This window comes from Catharus ustulatus, chromosome 6 (genome assembly GCF_009819885.2).
Source record: "Catharus ustulatus isolate bCatUst1 chromosome 6, bCatUst1.pri.v2, whole genome shotgun sequence".
Lineage (NCBI taxonomy): Eukaryota > Metazoa > Chordata > Aves > Passeriformes > Turdidae > Catharus > Catharus ustulatus.
This window is the reverse complement of record NC_046226.1, coordinates 44,342,189-44,368,673: the sequence shown is the minus strand read 5'-3', so window position 1 is coordinate 44,368,673 and position 26,485 is coordinate 44,342,189. Positions and strand designations below refer to the sequence as shown.

The 26,485-nt window shown below is 44.3% G+C and overlaps 1 protein-coding gene across 3 annotated transcripts in view; it reads left to right on the top strand.

The window, feature by feature from the left end:
• LDLRAD3 (low density lipoprotein receptor class A domain containing 3) overlaps positions 1-26,485 on the top strand; it is a 164,611-nt gene that overhangs the window by 36,508 nt on the left and 101,618 nt on the right. For 2 of the 3 annotated variants that reach the window (XM_033063763.1, XM_033063762.1), the window contains exon 1: positions 23,143-23,244. The exons of the other annotated variant lie outside the window; for it this stretch is intronic. In XM_033063763.1, the coding sequence (XP_032919654.1) occupies positions 23,211-23,244 (34 nt within the window). In that variant the 5' untranslated portion in view covers positions 23,143-23,210. Of the gene's footprint in view, positions 1-23,142; positions 23,245-26,485 lie in introns of those variants that run through there. 3 annotated transcript variants of the gene reach the window in all.

Below are 26,485 nucleotides of genomic sequence, written 5' to 3'. Positions count from 1 at the left end.
AGACAAGACAAATATGACCTAGTTTTCACAGGTGCTGGGCACCCATGAATCCCACTAGCTTTAGCAGGTGGTGCAGATGCTTGGTTCCTCTGAAAGACAGAAACCAGGTCATCAATCTCCCTGCCTCTACCAGTGTCATCCTCAAACTTTTAAATTAAAAAACTCTGCCTTCTACTGTTTCTGGGATCTGGAAATTAATTGTCATTAATACAGTTTAATAGTTTAAGGTTCTGTTTCTCAGATCCTTTTGTCCTTCAGGTGAGTGGTACGATCAGAAATCTGGAACAGACTGTATCCCCGCTGCCTTAAGGGAAATTAATCTGTTTGTGAAATTCATTTTGCAAGAGTCGCGAGGCTCGTCGAGCTCTGCGCTGCTGCAGCTCCCCTTTGGTGGCGAGCGGTACTGCAGGTCAGCTGGCTGTGTGACCGTATCAGATCCACATCACTACTGCTGCTGAAACTGGTCCTGAGAATAAATGTGCAGAGGGGACTGGGCAAGTGAAATGAGAAATATTTTCACTTTGTGAACCTGGATGAAAATTTTCCCAACATGTCACATCCATAGTCATATCTTTCTTTTCCTCTCTTTTTCCTCTTTTTCTTTCCCTGTATGTGTGTGTGTAATCTGCAGCACTTCCTGCATTGCTTTGCCCCTTCATCTTTGCCTGTCAACACCTCCCAGACAGAGGACTTTCCCCTGACTTCTTTCTCCCCACAGCTAAGTAACCATGAGTAACCATGGCTGGGCCTCCTGCACTGTTCCCTGAGCCGTGTGTGGTCTCTTTGGTATGTAGCCCTTGCAGCCTCCTGCATTTGCTCAAAAGCAGCTGGTGAGCAAAGAGCACAGCAGTGCACACTGGGCCGCCAGGGCTGTGCCTCTGTTTCTTGCCTGCTCTTCTGTGCATCATGGGAGGATTTCTTATTTGTATGTTCTCTATTTCCAGGCGTGCCACGTGTGCACAGACACACACTCAAATGAAAGACAGTCGTGTTTAATGCCTTTTCTGCATCTTGATCTGAAATTCAGAAAACCAAAGATCTCAAGAGTAAATGCTCCCTTGGTGTATATTGCAACTTGTCCAGATACAGCTTTTCTTCACCAGCTTTTCCCTGTCACTTTGTTCTGCCATCTTTTATCACTACTACACTGCTCTGTGCCCTTGCAAAAGGGCACCCCATTAAGGATGAAGCTATTATTCACTAGTGACTAATATTTCTTTACATTGGTAACATCTGCAGCAAGCCAGATGACTTTGGTATGGAGAAGAAAAAGGAGAATTTCCCCATAACCTTTGTAGCCTGCTTCCCTCTCTGGGAAATAGAAAAAAAAACTGTCAAGGTTTCTTCTTCATAGTCAAGGTTAACGCATGAACGTTGAATGGCCCAGATTAACAGAGGATACGTTATCATTTTCAGCACCTTGCACAGGGTCATGTCCACATATCACACTAAAACACATGGACTCGTGTAGCAATCAGATATGCACAATCACACACTTCTTCTACTCCCTCTGCTGAAGTGCAGCCCTACCTGTGCTCACATGGTGAGCATTGCTCAGACCGTGGACATCTCTGTCCACCAGGCACTGACTGTAATGGGGAGCTGGGGAAAAAGTGGTACTGATGCTACACAGCTATGTTAAGTTTTTGCCTGACATCAAAGCTGTTGAAGAAAAATGCCTAGATTTGAGTAACAGCTTGAGGTGTCACCTATTCATGTAAATTTTCTAAAACACTTACAGGAAAGCAATTATCTTACTCATGGTTTATAGGTAACAGTACATAATTCTCAAGAGAGAATTCTGTCAATTTTGAAAGCTACACATTAGTAAGTTTACATGGGAAGTGTATGAGGAGGATTACAAAATATGTTTATCTATAGTTGCAGGAGACTGGCCTTGGTGGTCCATCAAGTCCCTTACTTATACTCCTGTAATTTCCAAGAAACTTACCCTGTAGGCAGTGAATGTCCCGGCAGCTTGTGAATGATGAAGCAGAACATTATATTTGCCCATCTCTGTAACCACTGGGTGGGTGGCTCTTCCAGGACCTTGGCTGTAAAGCTCTGGGTTGTGTTTTCTTGTTAGTCTTTACTGCAAATCAAATAACCATACACACACAAATCATAAAAAATGCTCCTAAACCAAACTACTTTTGTTCTTCTCCATAACTAAACTGATTGAAAATGAGTAAAACACAATCCTTGGTTAGGGATACAGCTCAGCTCAAATCAAATCAACCAAGTTGTGAATTGGCAGCATATGAAATGAAGTCAACAGCTGATCAAATAATCAAATAAGCACATACAAGATTTGAGTAATGAAGCTACACAACATATGGTGAATTTTATGAAAGAATAAGCACTGCTCCTCCTTACTTCAGTTACACTTGTCACTTGCCCACACATTATTTCTCTTTGCCTTCCTCAAAATCTTTGGGGTTTTCCCCTTGGAAGTAGCTGAAGAAGGTAACTCTGTTTTTTTTTTAACTCAGCAGGCATCACCTGTTGATGGTGAATATATTTGGAGTAAAACCAGCTGAGGAAATACTAAGAGTTTGAAAACTAGGAGTGGTTGGAGTTGCTTCTTGTTATTATATGTAATATAATAGTTTTATTAGATAAGCCTATTTCACAAGACGGAGGATCAGAATTGTTTTGAGAAGCAGAGGAAGAAACCAAGGGAACCTCTGTCTCCTCTTCTTGGGAGCTTAGAGAAGCTCCTGACCACACCTGGCTGACACAACTTCTGCCTTGGCCTAGCTGCAGCCCCTGAACTCCTCTGGCACACCCACGGCTGTGGGGGCTGTCCTAGGTGATGGAGAGACAGCACAAGCCAAGCTGATACCCAGAAAAAAGGCAGGAAAAGAGGGCTGAAGCCCTGAAAACACATAATTGGCATACATGCTGCAGTTTGACTTGAGGTGTTTGGTGTGGGGATATAATGAGACAAAGTTATTAAGCTAAAGAAAGGAGATACGTTTCTAAAAGCAGAGATGAGCTGTGTGAATAAACATTCATACAGTACACCCTCAGTTAAATTCTTATTGGCCTAACAGCAGCTCGCTATGATAATACCTACCTCCCCACTGAAAATGATATTAGGTCTATATATAATGTATATTTTCTCATTCAGATGATCAGAACTGCCCTCTGTGTGTGAGAGAGCTCAAGGATTTACGATTTCTCAGGAAATTCAGAAACACGGCATTTTAGATGCTGTATATCCACTGTTGTGCTGCTTGTGTAGTTTGTAGGCTCTTGCTGTCACAATGAAGAACAGTCTTGCAGAGGTCCCTCAGCAGTCCTCGTGCCACAGAGGTTTCTTACTACTTCCAATTTGCATGTCCTATTTGCTCAACGTGACGTATTTATTACTCGCTTCAGTCTTGCATGGTCGACCTACCTTACAGACTGTGCAGAGCAAAGCAGGAGAGAAAACTTAATGAAGGCGAGTCAGATGGCACAAGATATTTCTCCAGGCTTTTTCTGGGCTGAGGGAGAGACATTGAGTGCAATTTTGTTTCCTGTGCAGATAGGCTAGGACCCCACCTGTCAGTATTGCTTGCTGAAGAAATGGGCTGACAGCACTTTACCAAAAGACACTGCTATTATTTACACTAGGAGAGGATTACTCAGATTCTGAGACTTCGTTGGCTGCAAGTGCTTCATTCAGTAGCAGGATAAAGGAATGAATTTCAGAGAAGACAACTCCTGGAAACTTCGTGGGAAAGTAGCATTGTTACATTGAGTTAGACCAGGATTGGCGTAAATTCTGGCTCTTGCTGTTACTTCATAACGCTGTCAGTGAGCTCAGGGCTCTGCGTTGCTTGTGGTGACCATATGTTAATAGGCAGAGAGCATTTCACTGCTGTGTTTGCTGATAATTAGCTGTAGTGGTGCTTCAGTGATGCAGAGAAGCCAGGACTAAGTGGCACCAGAGTCTTCAGCCTGTTGGCACATCCCAAGGCAATTGCCACCTACTTCAGGTTACTGAAGTGACCCTGGCAGTTCTCTCTCCACTGTCCAAGCAGTTCAAGATAACTAACACAGAGCTGCAGTTTGCTTCCTAGTTGCACAAATTGGAATTTTCCTTTCAAGAAAAATTTACCTTTTTTCTGTTGCATGATTCAAAGGCTTGATTTCTTTCCAACATATACAAGGTTCCTCAACATGTATATTGGCAGTTATTTGGTATAGTAGGGAGGTGGAGCTTCGGGGTAGAAAGCGAAGCATCTTCCTGAGAAAGTCTGCAGCAGCCATATAGTGGAGAAAATTTTCCTGTTTTATACCTCACTTGGGAAACAATTGCTCTTATGGCAAAGAGTCACTGTAGGACTCAAGTCTGACTATGAGGAAGACCCACTGTGGTGTCTTCCCTGTGCAGGTGCTGCTGCTGTTCCTGTGGCAGGGGAAGAAAAGAGCTGAAGCATCAGCCTGCCAGTGTTTTACTTGAGCAAAATCATCTTTCTGATTTTCCTGTAGCCTTCCTGTGTGACCCTGGCAGCTTGCTCGGCCCCTGAGTGCTACCTGGGTACCAACAGGTAAGGTCCTGATGTGATGTGAGCAGCACTGCCACCAGATGAATGCCCACAAGGCCAAGGAATTCTTTCACCAAAAAGAGGGCTTTCCTTCAGCTCTGCAGAAAATCAACTAGAAGATAGAAGAAAAATCAGTTTCCATTAAACACTTGGGACAAACTATTGCCATTTTGGAGTCTGCTAGGATCTGGTCAGGGTCTGAGTTCTTACACTGATAAAAAGTAGCTCAGGAAAAAGCAGAATATCTCTCTTCTCTGTCAGCCCAGCACAAACTGTTCTTTGCTTCTCCGCCTCTGCTCTTTCCCTTCTGCACAGGTGTCCTGTTCTTGAGCTGCAAAGGAAAAACTAGTTTTGTTTTCTTCTTGCTTTAATTGTGCTTTTTGAGTGTTTGTGTATAGCCTAAGGGCAGCATGCACCGGCTTGTACAAACTTCAAATAGACCCATTTGCTCTCATTGTTTAAGCAAGAGATTCGAGGGATGTCAAATGTGGGCATCTGTTTCTCAAAGGAAATAGTGGTGTCAGCTTGTCATAATTCACTCCTGCTCCTGCATCCTGTGTAGCGAAGCAGCAACCCACGCACAGCTGGAATCCTTGCCAACAAAAGAGCAACAGCAGGTAGGTGAAATCCATACAGTGCCTCATTCGGGTCTTTGAGCTTGGACTTTTAACAGGATTCCGGTGTTCTGTGACCTTTTGCTAGGTTGCCAGACAGAGGTGAATTTTTCTTTTGTATGAAAACAAACAAAAAAAAAATCACCTAACTTCAATGGATTCACTGTCAAAATGCTTTCCATGTGTGCAGTATTCTGTCTATTTGCTTTTGTCTTCTTTTCCCAAGGGGTTAATTAGGACATGTACCCTTCCTGGGCTGTATTTTTACTGTAGAGAGACTGAAAACACAGATTTGTTTTTATCTATGACAATGTAGTCATATGTCCTGAATTGCCGCTGGCAGAGCCAGAAGCAGCTTAGCAGAGCAGCCAATATATCTCCCTCCTGATGCAAAGTTCCTCCTTGAAGGGCAGTCCTCGTGTTTTAATCAATATGATTTATAGGAACTTCGATTATGTCCCTTGCTACTGCCTGTTTCTCTGTTATTCACAAATCCTAGAGTTATCTGGAAACCCTGAAAATTTTGATTGTGTCTATAATTTTGGCAGTCCAGTGGAGTCTGATTTTAGTTGTAATTAATGCATATTAAGACTCATACCTTCAGATTTGTTTCACCGTTTTGCTTTTAAGTGCCGGAAAGGCTGTGCTGCTCTGCCACAACATGTCTGATGGTATATGAAGGATTATATCCTTTGAGTTTTATCTCATACCATGAAGTTCAATATTTCCTGATTCCATAGAAATCTATATGTTTTCTTGCAGCTTATAGAGATTCTGGTGAGCATCTAAATATCCCTCCCTCAAGGCCCTGATTAGCACATGGATTTGTGCAACCTGTTGTATTCACTTAGAGCCTCTCTTTAAAGAAACAAAACAAAGAACAGCAAAAACAAAGAATCAGGGATATAAAAGAGAAATTTAAAAAATCTCCAGAAGGGTGGTGGGTCACAAAGAGGTAGAGGAGAATGAACCTATAGAAGTAGTCCAGAAGAGCAGAAAACTCAGTGGATTTTGGCTCAAGTGCTATATGTAGGGCAAACTGTTTGGCCTCTGCTCCAGTGATTTGCTCAAGGCTAATTTGGCTGCCCTCATTTGCAACAAAAGTACTGATTTTGTGGCAGCAAACCCAAACTATAAGGACCCTTCAGGTGATGCCAAATGGAAGACTGTGGAAGAAACCAGAACTATACCCACTGCCAGCCAACTCTAGCTCTGGAGATCATCCAGTGGGATGCCGTGACTTTCAGGCTGTTACAATCCTACTTGCCAATGGCCTCTTCCTTGCTGGGTCAAGAGATCTATTTTTATGTCAAGAGATGGGGCTGTATCAGGACTACACATTGGAATGTTTCTTTAAAAAGGACAAAGGCAGGCTGCCATCAAAGGGAGTCCAGTCCATACTGAAATCTTAAAAAGACCCAGCAGAAAGACAATGTCAGTTTTATTTCTGCAGTTTTATATCCAACCTATAAAGACCATAGGCCCTACTTTCTGGCTCAGTCAGCAACACGGAAGATAAGGGTGTTATATCTCCATTGAAAAGATTAATGTCAAGCATGAGGATTAGTTCTCTACAGTGCAAGAGATTAAGTTTGGATTTTGCAAGCTTTCCCATTATCAGCTTTCTCCCCAGACAGTCCCCACAGGCCTATACCACCCTCCCTGGACAACACCGAATTTTGGGGAGTATCTCTCATTCAGCTGTATTCCCTTTTGCTCCAACTCCTCATTAAGCAAACCATTGCACTGAAACTCTCCTTCACTGTACAGACTTACTGGACCTCTTCCACACCCTGTCAAGGATAAAACCTATGTCCTGAATTAGAAAGGGGAAAGGAACAAGTTCTCTCCTGCCAGGTGGAAGGCTAAGGCCACAAGTCCTATTGTCAATCCAGCTGTGCCACTCAGAGGTGGTACCTCCTCCTCTGGCTATAGCCACCACTGTTCATCAGCTCACCTGGCAAACTGGTTTGTGTGAGCACTCCTGGTCCTGTTCCAGGCCAAACCAACTAGAATACATCACAGCAACCTCTTACATTTTTTTAATTAATCCAGGTCATTTTGCCTGAAATGCACTAAGGAGTGCTCTGACTGGGAAGTCAGGGCAGAAATCAGCTTCTCACTCTCTCTGAACCAGCTAAAGGAAATGCTTCTCCTGTATCTGTACTACCAAGAGCCAGGAGCAAGACACAGGTGTATGCCAGATGGAGAGCTGAGGGGATGTGACAGGGAAGGATGTGCTGACAGCCTCAAAATGTAAAGTGCCTATGGCCTGACTTCACCCAGGAGCGTATGCTCCAGCATCTGTGGCTGTTTCAGATAAGCCTGGGTTCAGGAGGTTCCTCGATTCTTCTGCTGTTAAGACGATTTCTAGCAGTGCTTTTTGCCTCACTGGTTAAATAGCCCCCACTTAAGGCAAGGCTGGGTGCAAACCTGCCTCTTCCTGGCCAGGATGCCAAGCCCATGGTGCTGTTATCTCCGAGCATTTCAGCATCGTTCTTATCTTGGCTTTGTTCTTTGTTCTGGTTTTGTGTTCCACTGGCTGAGGGAAGCACATAGAGGAGTACTCCTTCCTGTTTATGTTAAGTACTTTAACTTCTTGAGGCAGACACCCTAAATAGGAGGAGCTCTACCTGTTGGCAAAGCTGTACTTGAAGGAAAATCAGGGCTTTGTTTGTGAATCTTTGAGTTGCTTTGATTGCATAGTAAGGCTTCATATCATAATAGGATCAAATACGCTACACAGACAGCAAAACCAGAGTCACAGAAGAGAAACAGATGTCTAACTTTTCACAGGAACACATGCCAAGGCAGAGAACATGAATCTCAGTGTAGAAAAGGTCAGGCTCCCAAAATAATAAACCAATTTAATTACCTTTTCATTAATTATGTATTTCTGTGCAAACTTGGGAACAGTTTTACTCTGCCTTAAATTAACATCTTGGCAAAGGGAAAGAACTTCATGGTGTAAGGTGGGTGGCCAGCTTTGATTCGGTGCCTGTCTGTTTCATCTGCCTAAGAAAGAGCAAGGGAAGAGCACAGCAGCTGTTCCGACTGCCATCAGGAGGCACCACCATTCCAGCACCCTCCTGCCCACACTTGCCCTCTTCAGCAAAATCCTCTGACTTATCCTCTGAAAACTGAAGGAAGAGAAAGGAGGAGACTTTGTATCTTTATTTATCACACTGGTTTTAGAGCAGAGTATTTTTTAAATCTTTGAATTTATTACGTTGTTATTACCACAGCAACTCTACATCAAGGCCCAGCATTTCGGCTGATGCCAAGCAGCCAGGGACATTAGCATGACTGACCTGTGTCTCCTTTCAAATTACATCACTCTCTTTGCATACTTAGTCTGCAGGACCCTGCAGATCTGTAACATGACCCAGAGCTGCACTGACAGCATACAGTTTATGCTCTGTCCTCATTGAGCTGATGATGTAGCAATGAAATCTGACAGCTAAGAAAAATGCATCCCAAATTGAATAATCAAGGAGGTGTCAAAGGAAAGGTTCTGTTTTATTATGACCTATAAAATAGTAGGAAAAGGCCCCATGCATTTTTCTCAGTTTTTAATAGATTGCTTAATGGGTTGTGCTGAGATAAATACATGTGTCTATAATGATAGTTTAAAAGTTATTGTGTCCATACAAATGGTTTCTCCCAATATAAAAAAAAAGGGAGCAATAGATTATGTATGAAAATGCAAATACTTCTATACCTTTCTTGTCAGTTTTTATTTTGTACCTTATGGAAGCTTCATTTAATCTCTAGCAATAACTAATTTCCCCTCGGTTCTTAGCCTTGTCCTTCCTGCCTGTAACACCAGATTGGCAACCCAGTCACAAATAGTTAAAAGCAGTATCATGGGGTGAATATAATAATGGCCAGTAACTGGGCAACTGCCCGCTTAATCTGATTACTGGCCTGTGACGCACTGTAGCCCGTTAACCTTGTTTTGACCAGCTTCCTGACACTTGTGGCACAAATGAAGTGTGACATGATTAAATGAGACTGATCAGTTTTGCTCACCATGACAATACCCGGCAGCTGCTGCGCTGAGGATTTACAAAGCACTGCAAGCTTTGAAGTCCCGTGATTTAGCTGTTGTGATTGCTCTCCTCTGGCTGGAGGGATGGCTGTCCTCTCCAAACACATGTAGTTCAGTGAGGACACAGCCACTTTTCCATGGTGGTTCCCTGTAGATCTTGGCAGGGCCCAGCTCATGTCCCAGAAGCACGTCTGCAGAGCAGAGGTGGGTTTGGTACATACCTGATGCAACAAGCAGATGATAAACTTAGATGAGAGAAAAGTGGGACAGTGTAATGGGAGAGAAACAAAAAGCAAACACAGCTCTAGGAATATATTTGTTATTCAAATTATATTTTAACATGTTTTGGGGTAGTTTTTGCCAGATAGTTTAAAACTGAAAATATTAGTCATGTAATAATCCAAGTACTCTGTATTAGGTTTTTTTCTAATAGCTTGAGCTGCATTTAGGGGCTAGGCTTTCTGCTCCAAAATGATTGTTTCATTTATTTGAAGCCTTGCATGTTTTAAGGGCAAAACAACTTTTACAGTGGTTCTGATCCTTTGCATAATGTTTTGGACTGTCTCCCATGGGCACTGGAGAACAGTGCTTTTGCTGAAGAGCACACTGGGTTGCCTGCTGCTGGTGCTGTTGATGAAATGTTCTGAGCAGCTACAGATGCTACATGTCCAGTAAGTTGATATGCTGATGTGCCCTTCACATAGTAAAAGAATAAAAATCTCAGCTAACCTTGCAAGCTCTCTTGTTTACTGGAAAAGGCTGATAGGGAAAAAGGAAGGACATACAAAGAGCAGCATTAAGTTGAAAAGGAAATAATTACCATGGATGAGATATGAAATAAAGGAAAGTATTTTCCTCTCTGCCATGGCTATTTATTTTCACTAACCCATGTGCATGCAGGCACAGGATATCATGGGACACACATGGGAGAGCTCCATGCTGGCAGGCCAGAGGAAATGCTCTCTGGGAAGACAGTAATTCACTCTTCAACTCTGGTAATTTTGTGAAAGATTTCAGGGCCACACTCTCACATGTTCAGGATTACCTAGCAGAAAATATGACTGTCAGCAAACTGAATGGTTTTGAGTTAAGATGAGCAAGGCATATAAGCTGAGTCAGAGGCTACTGTTAGCTTATCACTTGTCTGACCTTAACTGCTCTCTAATTACAGTGTCTAGGTCCCAGGTGCCTTAGATAAATGCCTGTAATAATATAATGCCTGTTAGAGGAGGACTGGCAGCGCTTTGTATGTAGACATATCAGGTGGGGAAGGAGACTAAGGGCATTAAGTCCTCTGAGACAAAGTGCAGGCAGGTCTGATGCCTGCTGCCAGCTTCTCCTCCCTGCTCACTGCCCACAGTGACATTGCCACAGGACGCAGCAGGACTTAGGGGGGCCACCCCAGCCCCTGCTTCCCCTCCTTGCACCCTTCCCCTCTCCCAGCGAATGCTGCCTCAGAAGATAAAGCCTCAGATGGCCCAGGCATGGACAGGGGCACTTCATTGCTCCCATGACACGTTATTAGTGGGCTGTGGTAGTGCAGGCAGCAGGCAGCGGGCCACGAGGTTGTTTGGCTTGGCAGCAGCCATCCCACATTATGGCGTGCTGCACAGTATGGAATCCAGCTGATGTGTGCCAGGCTGCTATGCACTGTCAACCACAGCATGGATGGGATGGCTGGGGAGACTGGGATGGAGCCTCTAATCTGTGAAATCAGTCCAATCTGATGGTCTCCTGGTGGGGCATGAAGCCCTGGCAAGCTAACACCAGGCACCACTCTAAGCTCCTCTTCTGGAAATGCTGTAGGGGAAGAAGCCCTGACAGGTATTTCACCCAGGCTGGCAAACCTAGAGCCTGGGGGCTTCCCAGAGCCTCTGCCCCATGGTCCCTTTCCTTCCCTAGGGAAGGACTGGTTTCTGCCATGCTAGCAGGCTTTGGCCACCTGAGGGCCAAAATTTTGCCATGCTGAACACTGCCTGAGTGGAGTGCAGCAGCTGCCTGCCTCCCTAAAAACAGGGAGGTTGTCTCATCACCTAAGGCAAGTAGCCAGGTGCTGCACCATACTGGAAAGAACATTGTTAGAGGAACCTTGTACAGAGTCACAGTCATGGGTGGTGTCTTCCTTGGGCTGAGCACAGGGGCAGCACCCTGGGAAACTCATCCAAACAGGTAAAGAGTAGTGGGGAAACAACTGCAATGGAATGCTGTTGGATCCCAAAAGGGAACATGGATGGAATAGGATATCTTCTTGATCAGCTCAAACAACTCACACTGGAAATGGATACCAGCACACCAGTACTCTGCCAAGGAAAATATTTTCTGGGCTAGTTTTACAGTGTGAAATTATTTTCCCAATCCTGGTGTAAGTCCCCATTCTCTCTTCTGAATGCAGATTAAATTCAAAGATTTACTGCCTATTTTTAATATCCCCTCTTTTTTTTTTTTCCTCTTTTTTTCTTTTTTTCCCCCAGGTGTCTGCTCTTGCATTTCTCTGATTTTTCCAATAGGGATAGTCCTCAGTGATACCCTGTAATGACACTCATGAAGACACACTGTTAAATAGGAATCACAGATGCCATAAAGAATTCCCCAATATCACTGCCCAAAGGGAGCTGGTGGAGGTAAGAGTTAAGGGCAAGAAGTTTGTTCCAATCCTACCTGCTGCAAGAAAGAATATTTTAAATGTCATTTTGCAATCTTTTGAGAGTATCTCTTTCCTGAGAGGATTTCTTGCAAGCTCTTAAGTGCCTTTGGTAAGTCTTTGCATTTCATTTAGGCCATACATCTCTGACATGGATAATCTGGGAATTCTATCTCCTGCTTCAGAACAATAGGGCAGATTCTAAACATTGGTTTAACTATTTATCTTCTATTTGGTACAGGATTGATGCCAGATCTGTAATAATATGCTAGACAGAAGTTGTCTTGACCTGGAGATGTTGGATTGCCTCATGTTAATAGTTGTTTCTTAGCATCGCTGTTGCCTGGCTTCCTGTTTACTTACCGTTTGCTTTCAACTATCTTAACAGACCTGATGTGGTATCAATTCATTAACTCCTTCTTCCTCTGCACAGAACATAAAAAAATTGTGTCTCCTGCCTTAGTGATAAAGACAGGAAATTTGCTATGAGAGGCTCATGCTATTGCTGTGATCTGTCTCAGTCTTGAAGAATTACTTATACAACTTGTGCTCCTCTTTTAGAGTCTGCAATTCTGCTTGCCATAGGATTCTCCTGATTAATTTTTCTTTGCTTATCCATTTTCTCTGCTTTACAATCTTCACGTACTGTATGGAACAAAAACTTGAATGTGTTTCCAAGCTGGAGCTTTCTTAATTTTTTTTCTCCATGCAGAAATTAGAGTATGGACAGCTATCTTTTAAATGATACCTCTCAGCTTGTTTCAGGTCAGCTAATCTGACTTGCTAAATCAGTGTGAGTCACATTTTAGCCATTAAAAAGGTCAAACTTGGAAGTAACTGATTGACTCAAAACTAAAGTTTTGAAAAGAGGGTTAATAAAGATAAATCCCATTTTCATGCCATCCCAGCTAGTTCAGACACCAGCATTTCAAACAGTTCTGCTCAGGTCTGACTTCTGCTAATGTCTGCAAGCTCACGGAAGCACTCCCTGTGTATATCACTTAATTTTTACAAGTTAACCCAAAGGAATGCCTATACAGTGTTCTAATCAGTCTTGAAGGGCTTCTAATAATACACTGAATAAACACTCAGCTGCTGCCAAATAAATCAATCACTCCTCTAGCCATGTAAGTGCAGGACAAGCCCATGCTAAGGATTTGTGCAATATCTCATGCAAAACTGGAAGTGTAACACAGAGTAAGGAAGCTATTTCATGGACATTAGCACCAGCTTCTAAAAAAGAACCACTTTGACTTTGGGTCATTTTGTTTTCAGATCCAGATTTGCACTGGATATGTGCAATATCATATTGAAATATGAAATTTCAAGCCAGTTAAAACTTTATTTTGTTTTCAGTTTTCAGTCTGATGCACACCCATGAGACAATTGGGTCAGCAAAGCTGATTCAGATTCACCTGGGTCCAAGGAAGGAGATTCTCTGATATCTGAGTAGGTGCTGCTGAGTGGGGAAACCCAAACCTTCCCCGCTACAGTTTCCTTCCTTTCTGCACAATCCCTGCTGTTATGCAGCCACATGTGGAGAAACAGGGATCACTCCTGTATTCTGCTGCATCCTCTCCTACACCTCCTGTTAGACTGGTATGTTTCTTCCAGCCTTTTGTGCTGAGGTTTGATGGCAGGTCTACATGATAGAAACAGCTTCCCTAATAGTGATTCTGTGGTGTTTTCCTATTTCCATGAAGTCTGTTCATTATCTCTTGAAGTCTGGATAGTCTTTTACTGCACATCTTGCCATCCCCCTTTGTAACGTGAGGTTCATGTTACCATGTGTGGATGTGTGGCTTTGCACAATGCCCTGGTAATTCTGGTCAGAGTATGAGAAAAGATGGCTTCTCATCAGTGAGTCTGGAAAGAGCATTTCATACACATAACTATCCTTTAGTGTAACTCAAACCTGTTATTTTTGTTGGGCAGAGAAAGAGAGGAGAGGTTTTTTTGTTGGGGAAGTCCTGTTGGCCAATGATGTGCCAGTGGGATCTGCTGGCTGGACAGTTTCAGGTGAGACTGGAGTTTGCTAGGGCTCAAATTCCCATTCTGGTTTGTGACAAAGTAATTCATTTTGTTCTTAGCCCTGCTGACGTTGCAAGCAGCTTCTGAATCTGAAAAGTATTTTATGCTTCTGGCAGGTGAAACAAATATCAATAGATGCATAAGAGAGGTCACTTTGGATTTCCATACAGACAAGTTTTTTGTTGCTGTTTTTTTCTCTTTCTTTAATGAGATTTCAGGAGAGAGTGAGGGAAGGTGGGTGATAGAACATTATGATGGATTTTGTAATTGCTTATACAGCTTTCCAATCTACCTGTATTAACAAGAGTGTGATGAAAGAGAGGTAAGGGGCTGGCTTCTGTCTGTAGAGTTGTGGAGAAGGGCAGGGATGCATGCAGGGGTAGAGAGGGTAGAGAAAGGCCCTTCTGACATTGCATGCATAATCTAATCTAGGCCATAATAATTTCCTACTGGCTCAGCATCAGTCACATTGTTAGCCTAATGCTGAAATTAGATCTTGTCTGTCACTGACATTTGTTTTCCTATCTGGACCATCTCTGTACTGAGTACTTCCTGGCTCAATTCATGTGGGACCAACAATCCCAGTTATGTCGATCCAGACATAGCAGAAAGCTTTTACTGAGCACTCCCTGCAGACAAGGGAAACCATCAAAGTGAGTGTTTCAATATGCCATTGCTCTCTTGTGTAAAATAAGAGCAACTCCCCATTACAACTTGGGGTCTTATTCTCATCCAACACCCTGCACTGGTTGCAAACAAACAGTCAGTAATAAAAATATCACAGAATCATACCCCTTATTGTCCTGGGTTTGGCCGGGATAATTTTCTTCAGAGTAGCTGGCATGGGGCTGTGTTTGGATTTGTGGTGGAAACAGTGTTGACAACACAGGGATGTTTTCCTTGCGGATGAGCAGTGTTTACAGGGAGCCCTTTTCTGCTCCTCATGCACCCCACCAGTGAGGAGTCTGGGAGGGCACAAGAAGCCTTGAGGGGACACATCCGGAACAGCTGACCACAGCTGACCACAGGGATGTTCCAGACCACAGCACCTCACGCTCAGCACATAAAGCTGGGGAAGTAGAAGGAAAGGGGTAAAGTCAGAGTGATGGTGTTTGTCTTCCCAAGTCCCTGTCATGCATGACAGAGCCCCACTTTCCTGGGGATAGCTGAACACCTGCCCGTGGAAAGTGGTGAATTAATTCCTTGCTTTGCTTTGCTTGTGTGCATGGCTTTTGCTTTACATATAGAACTTTATCTCAACACACAAATTTTCTCGCTTTTGCCCTTCTGACTCTCTCTCCCATCCCACCAAGGGAGAGTGAGTGAATGGCTGTGTGGGGCTGACTTGCTGGCTGAGGTTACACCACAACACATGCCTAAATCCATACCATACCTGTGTCTATACTGTGTGCAGTCGAGATGAGATGACTGAGCTGGTGGGGCACAGTCATTCAGTTGTTGCTCCTCTTCCTCTAAAGGTTCCTCTCTAGGAAATAGAGATGCAGTATTTCTGGCCCCTGCATCAGACCTTGGGTCACACAAGTTTGTGCTGTGATATTATATACTACATAGGATTTAGCCATTCTCAGAAAAGAAAAGAAAAGACATTAAATTTACCCTTGTTAGCAAAAAAAAATTATTTAATTCACAGGTTTCAAATACCAGCCAGGTTCCCAGTTGGGAACTGCAAATACCATGTAGGTTATCTTCTTCTGACATCTTGTTGCCTTGTATTTCAGGAGAGCTTCGAAGTGATAAGATGCATTCCTTCCTTCACCTCTTACCTAATCACAAAGTAATTTTGTGGTCAAGACCATTTTAAAGGAGTCTGATTTAGAACCTCAGGGTTTAATTCCAAAAGAATTAATTTAAGATCTGGCACTCAGAAAATTCAGTTTTAGCTTAGGGCTTATTTTCCTATGAAGTTTTCAGGATCCTGGCTACTCCATTGCCTCCCACCTTGTGTTTTTAATTACTTGCCTGCTTCTGGTTACATTTCCTTTACCCTGTATACAAAGGCATCAGTGCGAGATAGCACCAAATATTTTGTAAAAATATTTAGAAAAAGATTCCCACATATGCACTTAAAAGGCAGCTTTCATGATATGATTTTTTTTGACATGTAGCAAAAGATAGGCACTCTTCTTCTAAAATAGGCATTAAACCAGAGGCAGGAATTAAACTTTCAGACCTTCAGGTGACATAGACACCATGGGAGGTGTAGCATTTCACATTAGCAGGGGATTTACATGCGTAATGTAGTTTTAGGTCATTTTGCTGCAAATTACAGCAAATTTTCATTATCTAGACAAATCAATTTGACTTTTATTATTAATATGTTAGATTCTCTTTAAGGGACAGCTGGAGCTAAACTGCTAGGGGATATGTATTGATCCAGGCATTCACTTATTGATTAGCTATTTTACTGCCAAATAATCCCTCCTGTTTACTTGTCTTCATCTAGTTTAGATCCTGGAAGCAGCCTGGAAATTTCACACGCTGCCCATTACCTCAGTGGAAAGTATTGATATGCTTATTGTCCAAGAGGTGATTGGAAAACTTGGTAACAGCATAATCATCTTGCTGTTCTACATGCTGTCTATGATTACTTCTTTCAAAATCGTTGGCTAAAAATATTGACATTTTAGGTAAAGAATAAAACTCACATTTTGAATTAAACCCACCCATTTCCCCCTCAAATGCAATGGATTTTTAATGAGTCCCTCCAGAAAACACAAATACTGAGAAGATCAAGTATAATACAACTGTGACCTGAGTGGGTGAGAGGTGGGGGGTGAGGAGCCTGCAAACAAGAACTCTGTCTGATTTTGTAGCTAGAGAACTGTAACTATAGAACTTCCTAATTGATCTCCACATTTATAAATAGGTGTCTTGGTTTGACCACAGGTAGCAGCCAAGCCCCACACAGCCACTTACTCCCTTCCTTCCAGTGGGATGGGGGAAAGAATCAGAAGAGTAAAAGTGGGAAAACTTATGGATTGAGACAAAGACAGTTCAATAGGGATAGCAAAAGCCATGCACACAAGCAAGGCCAAACAAGGATTTTATTCATCACTTCCCAAGAGCAGGCAGGAGTTCAACCACCCCCAGGAGAGCAGGGCCCCCTCGCATGTAATGGTGACTTGAGAAGACAAATGCCATCACTCTGAATGTCCCCCTCCCATCCAGCTTTCTATGCTCAGCATGATGTCATATGGTCTGGGCTACCCTGTGTCAGCTGGGGTCAGCTGTTCCAGCCTACTTGCTGGTGGGGTGATGCAATTGGCAGAAAAGACCTCGACACTGTGCAAGCACTTCTCAGCAATAACCTCTCTATTATCAATGTTTACAGCACAAATCCAAGGCATAGACCCATGCTAGCACTGTGAAGAAAATCACCCCCACCTTATCCAAAACCAGCACCACAGGTAAAATAGAAAGGATGCAATATTTTGGGAAGTGTTTTTATTTTGCAATTGATTCTGCTAGTGTAGCCCCCTGTCACCCCACAGAATAGGATTAAAAGATTAAATGGGTATCAGAACTTTCCACCCGCATTTCTGATTTTGAGCGCTGTCCTTTGTATCAGAGTAGTTGGAACTGGGAATTTACTTGGCTTGAGCAAGTGATGTGGAATAGTACAGACAGACTGGTGCTGGCAAGTATGGGAGGTGTATGTGTGTGGATGGCCGGAACAGGAAAAGCTGCTCTGAAAATGACCCAGCTGAAATTTAACATAGCTCAGAGTAAAATAAGGATGGGGAAAAACAGCTGTGTGCCACCCAAGTGACAAAAATTAGCGGTGAGATCCTGCACCTTTTGTGATATCAGGAAACACATAGACATCACCCAGTAATACTCCCAAGTTGCCATCACAGTAGGCAGAGTCGTGAGCTAAGCCCCTTGCCCTGCTGTCAGGAAATGCTGCTGCTGGTAAGGCATTCCATCTCCTACCATGGCTTTGGCAGTGTGGGACAGCTCAAGACCAAAAGCATTGCACTATCAGTCCTACATTGCCCAGGTTATGGACAAATTGACCTCACAAGCCTTTTCATCTCTGGTTTCTGAGTCCCAAACAGGGAGTGTTGTTAGAGCTGCAGCTCAGGCCAAACGGGAGCTGTGCAGCAGAGGGCCCTTTGCAGACTGGGCAAAGAAAGAAATGAAAATTAATGGATCAAAGCTTCAGATCTCCCAGTTTCATAGCACTAGAGCAGAAAAGCCAGTGGCTACTGAGAGTTACAAGTCTTTAACTCGCTGAGCTCAGAGCCTGGCAGGAGAGAAGGGAGAGGGTTCCGCACTTAAGATAACCTCATTCATACCAGCAGAACATCCCAGATTTGGTCCGTCATAACATATTCCTTCTGGAGGCTCATTAACCCCTTTTGTGCACACAAATATGGAGTAGCTCGCAGCTCTAGACACCAGTCCTAGAATTAACCATTTGTGTGTCTGAGGAAGCTGTGAGGAGTGTGCTCCTGGGAGCACAGAGGCAGGCCAAGGAGGTTGGGTGGATTCCTGAATCCAAGGCTGGCACTGCTGGAGCTCAAGGGAAGATGCATGAGTGTACCCAGGTGCTCCTGTCTTTGCAGGCTCTGGAATCTATGATACGCAGGGGGCAGGAGAGGCTTCTCTCACTCACTCTTTGAGCTCCATCCTAGTTCAATTTGCTTTCTTTGAGAAGGCTGCCATTGTAACTGCACAAGTCTGAGAACTGTCCCTTGCTTTTGATTTGATCCTTATGTTTTAAACTGGCATAGTGATGAAGACCACATCCATGCACACAGTTAATAGCCCTTCACATGTCAAGATGAGAGAAGCAAATGAGTAATTTTGGGGAATCCAAATATCTGGTATGACTCCTCCTTTAAAAACTGATCTCCAACTCTGTTTTGCAGAGAGAATATTGCTTCAACTGCCAGGAGAACTAGAGATCATGACATTACAAAGCCCTAATGAAGATGAATTCTAATGGATAGATGGATATAGGCTGATATGCTAATATACCTGTTTAACCTGATAGGTGTTAATGCTGATGACAGGTTCATAAATATATTTGGATCTACATTTATTATTCTGCTGCAGTGTGTTAAAAACTTCATTAGCATTATATTGAATCCTTCAAAAAGCTGTTGCTAACCACAGCTCCAAACTCCCAGACTTGCTAAGTGGCAGTTCTGTCATATACAAAATATTGCAATATATTATTACAAATTTTTATCCTTAATTACAACAGTCCTGACTTTTCATCATTATCAATCCTGTCACTGGGCATGACACATATAAATTACTAGTATTAATTTTGTTCAGAGTCCTATTTACAGGTTGAAGTCAGCAAATTTAGATTGCACCTAGAGACATTACTGCATTTTGCTCTTTTGCCTCAAACCAACATCAACTCCCTAAAAATAAACTTCTACCTTATAAGAATGATTGTGAAATTAAATATGGATTGTATACTAAGCTGATTAGAAATTATAAACGAAAATTTGAGCTTCAGCTTACAACATGCTGAGCATTGGTACTTCCTAGAGAGGTCAGGTTCTCTTGAGGATGCAGATTCTCTGCAATGTACTTAAAAATAATCATTTGTCCCCCTTGGTAAGAGCTGGCAGGTTTGCCAATGTGAATTGGAGATGCTCCATGGCTTGCAAAACCTAAAAAATAACAATTTTATACTAAGGCTCGCTGCTGCCACATCTGGAGTGCGGGGTCCTGTCTGGGCTCCACAGTACAAGAGGGCTGTGGAACTTCTTGAGCAGGTCCAGTGGAGGACTACAAAGGATCATCTGGGGACTGGAGCATCTCTCTTAAAAGGGTTGGAGAAGGAAACTGGGCCTGTTAAGCCTGGAGAAGGCTGAGAGGGTTTTTCATCAATGTATCTGTACTTATGTATGTGAAGGGGGTTGCCAAGAGAATGGAGCCAGGCTCTCCTTGCTGGATGGGAGGCAACAGGCAGAATCTGATGCACTGCAAGTTCCACCTGGGTATATGGAAGAATTTTACTTTGTGGGTGTCTGAGTACTGGAACAGATTTCCCAAAGAAGTTCTAGAGTCTCTCTCATGGCCAAGATTCAAAAGCTGTCTGGACACAACCCCAAGAGATGTGCTCTAGGGAAATCCTACTTGAGCAGAGAATTTGGACTGTATGGTCCCACCAGTGGTCCTTTCGAACCGCACCCATGTTGTGATCCTGTAATTCTGTGATTTTGAAGGAACACCAATGAGTCTTTTGTGATAAGCTTGTGTGAAGAAAATTTCCCTTTCTAGCCTTTAACCACAGTGAACAAAGCTAAAAAATGTGGCTTTCTTGTAATGGATCCTATGACAACTTGTCATTACCTCAGTGTAATTTACCATGAAGCTAATCCCCTTTTCAGAGTATATTCCTTGTTTGTCCTGATTATAGGCTGGTACCCTGCATTACTGGTAGCAATTCAGAATCTAGCCACATTCTGAGCAACCTGAAATTATTTATTTATCCTTTATCTTTGTGGTGTAGTTTCATCGAAAGTCAAAGCATGGGTTGACAAGAGTGACTTGCTTGAGGCCAGGCAAAGTCTGCAGCAGGGCTGGGATCACATCTTGTTTTGAGGGACAAACCCAGAAATCTCCCCTGGTGAGAGGGGAAAAGGCAGTTCATGTAAGGATAATCAGAGTGTGTATTGTTGACCTAAGGCCTGTGGTCCTATTCACTTACACATAATCAGACTATTTATTTGTTGGCTGATCTGTTTTGCGCTTGGTGTTCACACATGTCATCTCAGAAGCGATAGAGCACCTACATGTAAGGTAGCTAGAAACAGGATTTAATTAGAATATAGGATGGGTTGTGGTGATCAAACACAGGGCTCAGCTAGATTTGGCCAGCCCCTTTCATCCCCTTTTTCCTTTATTTTCACACATTTCTTCCTCCTCAATCCACCTCTTAGATTTCCTTCTCCCTTCCTGTGTTCTTTGCCCTAAATATTGCATGGTAAGTCTTGCAGGTTCCCAAAATGCTGTTCCCATTGCATCCCTTCATGTGTCCTATACCATAGACAATAATCACCTTTAGTTTGCAAGGCATCTGGGAGACAGTTTCTTGGCAGACTTCACATCAGCTAGCAAGGTTTAATCAGTTTTCTCTGACGTGCTTGGGAGCAGCCAGTGTTGTGCAGTCCATTTTCCCTGATGAAGTTACTGAGGTTTCTCTGCCTGTCTTTGTTCTCCCTGCATCTTTGTGTTAACAGGGATTACACTTTTAATCATGTAGCCCAACATCCAAAAGGTAATGAGGAATCACACCAGACCTTTTATTCTGTGCTGGCTAAGAAACTGAGGTGTACAAAATGCTTTTGCAGACAAAGAGCCTCTCACTTAATCTCTCAGCAAACTAGATCTTGCTTTTTGGGAGCTGCTAAGGAGACTCCCATCCACCTTGCTTTGCCTCTGCACCCCAGTTGCTGCATGCAGACAGGGTGAGTTGGCTGGAGCCCACCAGGTGGTGAGATGATCACACTGGGGTGTCACACTGGGACCTCAGGAAGGAAGGGCAGCAGCCAGAGATTGGTGTCCTGGCAGGCAGAGGAAACTCCCACAGCCACATCCCTAAGGAGTCAGAAATCACTCCTCCTTCTCAGACCCCCTTCTGGAAACTAGTTTCCAAGCTGACTTCTATATGGGAATTAGCAATCGGTGGTTAAAATACCACTGAGAAACTAACAGAATTACATCTAAGTATTCAAGTAAAAGCCTTATTTTAAATAAAAAATTAAATTCATCTTTCCAAATGCTGTGAAATCCTTATCAGTAAATCTCCTCTGAGTATGTTAAAATGAATTGTAAGAATTCTGCTTGAAACATTATTATTGTGCAGATTAGCTGAGCACAGTTTTTGACATAATTTGCCAGCTTTTTACTGCTATAAACTGTCTTTAATTCTTAGCTAAAATATCTTCTGCACTAAGCCTTCCTCTTCAGCTCTTAAATACATGCTGCAAGCTTTTTAGAGAGTTAAACTTTATTCTATACACATGCAGATCTACTTATGTACTTGACACACACACAGGGGAATACTTTACAACCAAAAGGTACTACTTAATGAACTGCCCATGTTTTTTGCATGAAAGCAGAATGGCACACGGCAATGCAGGTTTCTTCCTGGTCATCATATATTGAAAAATGTTGTTCCTTAAAACAAGGCCCACTCCTGCTCCCACTGAAGCCAAGTAGGGTGAGGATTGAAAATGCCATATAAATTTCCCAAATGCTGTGTTTCAGAGCTTTACTAGGATAGTAAACCCCATAGGCTGGCTCTGATTTCCCCTTGTAGTTCGTACTTCCCCCTGCACTGGGCACTGGTAAGGCCAAACTTTGAGTACTGTGTCCAGTTCTGGGCCTCTCAATTCAGGAAGGACATTGAGGTTCTGGAGTGTGTCCAGGGAAGGGCAGGGTCTGGAGCACAAGTGCTGTGAGGAGTGGCTGACAGAGCTGGGGGTGTTCAGCCTGGAGAAAAGGAGGGAGAATTTATCACTCTCTACAACTGCCTGAAAGTTGCCAGCTGGGTGTTGGCCTCTTCTCCCAGCTAACCAGTAACCAGATGAGAGGACACAGTCTTAAACTGAGCCAGGGGAGGTTTAGGTTGGGTATTAGGAGGAATTTCTTCACAGAAAGGGTGATTAGATGCTGGAATGGACTGCCCAGGGAGGTGGTGGAGTCACTGTCCCTGGAAGTGTTTAAGAAAAGGCTGAACGTGGCAATCAGTGCCAAGGTCTAGTTGACAAGGTAGTGTTCGGTTGTAAGTTGGACTTGATGATCTCAGATTTTCCAATGCGATTCTGACTGACTGGCTATGGAAATACCTCGTCCTCTAGTTAGGGAATGAAGTTTAGAGGAGCATGCATCAGAAGATGTAATGGGAGCTTTTTGAAAGCAGTACACCCCTTTGTCATTGCACAACGTGCTGAGGGAGCTTTCATGCCCCTGCGCGTCCGCAGGGGTGCAGCTCTGACCCAAACTCTTCCAGGTGCTCCTAAAGGGTTCCTGCCCGCCGCTGCACGGCAAGGGGAGACCTTGTTGTAAGGCACGCTGACGGCACCGCAACCCGGCCGTCAGAGCTGTCTGGAGGTGTGTGCTGGGCAGCAGAGGCGAGGAACACGAGGCGGCCCCTCAGCCGCGCGGGCCGGGGCGGCGGCAGCCGCGGGTGGGCACGACCGCCCAGCGGGGCGGGGCGGGGCGGCGGCACCACCTCCGGGCCCACCCCCGGGCCGGCCCCCGCCGCCGCTCCCCGCCGCAGGCTCCGTCGGGCCGGACTGCCGGAGCAGCCCCGAAGTTTGCGGGGCGGCCGGCGCGGGGCCATGTGGCTGCTGTGGCTGCTGCTGGGCTCGGCGGGTGAGTGCGGGCGGGGGCGGTGCCCCGGGGCGCTGCCCGGGAGCGAGGGGGCGGCTCCGCTCGGCGGGGGAGGGCGCCGGGGCCTCTCCGCCGCCCCCGCCTCCCCGGGCGGCTCGCGGCGGGCCGGGGGCGCCGCCGGCCGCCCCTCCCCGGCCGCTCCCGCCGCTCTGCCCTCCCCGGGCGGGCCGGGCCGGGATGCCCGCGGCGGGGGCGCGGCGTGCGCGTTTCGGCCCCTCCGCCCCTCGGGGCGTGCTCGGGGTGGTCCCGGCCCCAGCGGGGCTGAGCGGGGCCGGCGTGGGGCGAGGCGCATGGAGCGGGCAGCGCGGCCGGGCCGGCGCTGGGGTCGAACCGGGCTTCGAAGTCGCCGCCGGGCCGAAGGGGCCGCGGTCCGCTGGTGCATCCCGGGCGGGCCCCGTTCTCCTCTGCGCGGCCGCCTCGGGGCCAGGGAGGCCGTGGCGGGTGCGGGCCACGCTCCGCCGGTGGGCCCGCGGCGGGACACGGCCAAGTGAAGCGCTCGGCTCCTGCCTGGCTTCGCTTGGGGTGCGGAAAGGGGATTTAGTACCTCTTGTTTGTATTCGTCTGTATAGAAACACTTTCCCCCTGCCACGGTCGGCATGTGCCTGTCAAAATTGGCAAGTTGATGATGTTTTGTGCAGCTTTGCTGCAGGTGTGAATTATTTCTGCAACATGATCTTAGCGGGCGCTTTTCCAGACAGTGTAAGTAGCCTGGCTGCATGCTGCTGTGTCTGTTTCCGAATCACGCCTTTGCGATGAAGTGATGACACACAGTGTGTAAAACTCAGATTATCAAGCTCAAATTATTTTCTTTTCTTCTCTTTCAAGAGTATTTGTTGTCATGAAGAACTCGTAAGTTTCGCGGCTTCCATGGTAAATGTTTGTTGTAGACGGATAGGAAGGAGGAGAAGAGTTACAGGACTTGCAGTTTTGAAATTACACAACTGCAAACTTTGACTGTGACATTCATGAGTCTTTGGAGGTTTAGGTGTCTTTGCAGAACTATTTCCACCGTTCCATGTTTGGGAGGCTTCAGACGAAGCTCAGGTTTGTTTATCTGGATTGTGCTGCCTTCTTCCTTATTAATTTCCATTTTACTACTGCCAAAAGTTCTTCTAATTATTCACAGCAAGTTATACGTTTCCATGTGTTGAATATATTTGCTAATATTACCACCTTTAGATTAGCAAGGAGGGTTCCCATCTTCAAGATACTGATCTTTACATTTGAAGGTTTCCCAGCCACCCACACCCCGTGTTCCTGCTCCACCTTGGCCTGGGGGCAGTGACCAAGACCTGTTTCTTGTGTGGAAGTTGGTACTTCAGCTTTTTGACTGCTGACTGCCATTCTTGTGCAACATTCTTGCAGTTACTTAACCAGAGGCTCTGGCTTACTTTGGGGCAGATTCAAAGAAATTTCTGAAACTCTTTTTTTCATGTGTTCTGTTTTTCTTTTGAAAAATAAAGTAGAGGGTCTTCAGGGATTTGTTTTTCAGATGTTGCTTTCTCTGTATGTTTTGGCACCCCTGCAAGCTTCCCACAGGGAGCATAAGTTTGTCTCTGCCTGGCCTTCACTCTGTTTTGAATTTTACTTCTGGTAACTCCTGATATAAAATATAAATACTTCTTTTCTTATTGAATCTTTTGGTTACAGATGGGAAACCTTGAAACCCTAGGGATTAATTTCAGTTGACAGAAGATAAACAGTGTATAGTGTCCCTGTCTAAACAGTTGTTCTGCTAGCGTGCAGAAGTAACTGTTGACTTGCATTGGCAGTGAGTATTTACAAGGCAAAGTTGATCTTTTATTTTGGTCTTTATTCATCATATTGTAGTTGTATCAAATAGTGCTTTTCATCCTGAAAGTGTCCATCTGCATGGGAAAGGTTGTACTTTGTCATGATACTCGGGTTTGAGCTTACACCAGGCTGGTTGATTTCAGCTGGTAACTGACTGGTAGTTGATCAGAAAGAGACCACCGATCTGAAGTTTCAGCGTCTGTTCCCAGCACAGGAGCTTCCTGATTACCTTGCTTTCCTTTTCTAGTCCCCACCTCATTTCAAGTCTCATCAAGCTCTTGGGCAGCTCACACACCATGCACACCCAGTTTCCTTCATCTCTCGTGCTCTTGCCAGTATAAGCAGGTCAGGCTCAGCTCTGATCCCCCTCCTGCTGCCCTGTACATGTCATAGTGTGACCCAGTTTCCAGCACTTTACTTTGGCTCAGTGTCAGCTGAGGAGTTCCTGGATGTAGGTTAGGTCCTGCAAGGATTCTTGTTTTCAGCTCAGACTGTAACAACATTATCGGGTTAAGTTAATATAGAAGAAGGTCTGTTAGTTAGCAAACAGACATCTATGTTTATCTTCTTCTACTGCTTGTATGAAGTAATGCAAGCTGATCTACACACAGTTACAGTGAGTTTTGGAAAGGATTGTTTCAGAGAATTGCAAGTACACTATAGCTGAAAAACCAATAAAATGTAAACAGTCCCTAACTGAAAAAATGAGTTCTGTAATCCTGACTGCCACTGTACTGTGTATTCAAGACAATTTTTTTATTCAAAGAAAACTAAATCTCCTGAATATGTTTTGAACACAGATTGATGTATTTTTTTTCTTCAACCTGTGTATCATTCATTAAGGAGAGAAATGATGGCGGGAGTCACAAGCACTCAGGTAAATTAACTGCTTTTAAAAGTATGATTACAAAGTGAGCAGAAAAGGGACATTATTTTTTCTGACAATTACAGACCTTTCTGTTTTAACTGAAGAAGGTTTTAAAACGTTAGTCTTAAACTGAGTGGAGAATTAAAATGCAATGCACAGCTGGAATTTCTAAGTATCATCCCCAGGTGTCACAGTTCAGTATAAGGTTCTGATGCATAAGTCAAATATATAGTGTAGATATTATGCCTCTTAAGATATACTCAGCTTACTCTGTATTAAGGGGAGGCTTCAGTGTCTTGTTCCGTCCAGTCTTTTGGTCTAACACTGTTAGAATCAAGACCCATTTCACAGACAGCATAAACATGAAGCGCCACACATGTGCTTTCATTACTTTTTGCAACTTCACCTCAAAAGCTTGCAAAAAGCCAGAACATCCCTAAAATCAAGCAGGGGTAGGAGCTATTTGAAGAGTCATTTTACCACATTAGTCTTCATTGTGTAATATCTGCTAACTTAAAACTTCCACATGGTGTTATGGAAATAGCCGTTATTTCCTTACAT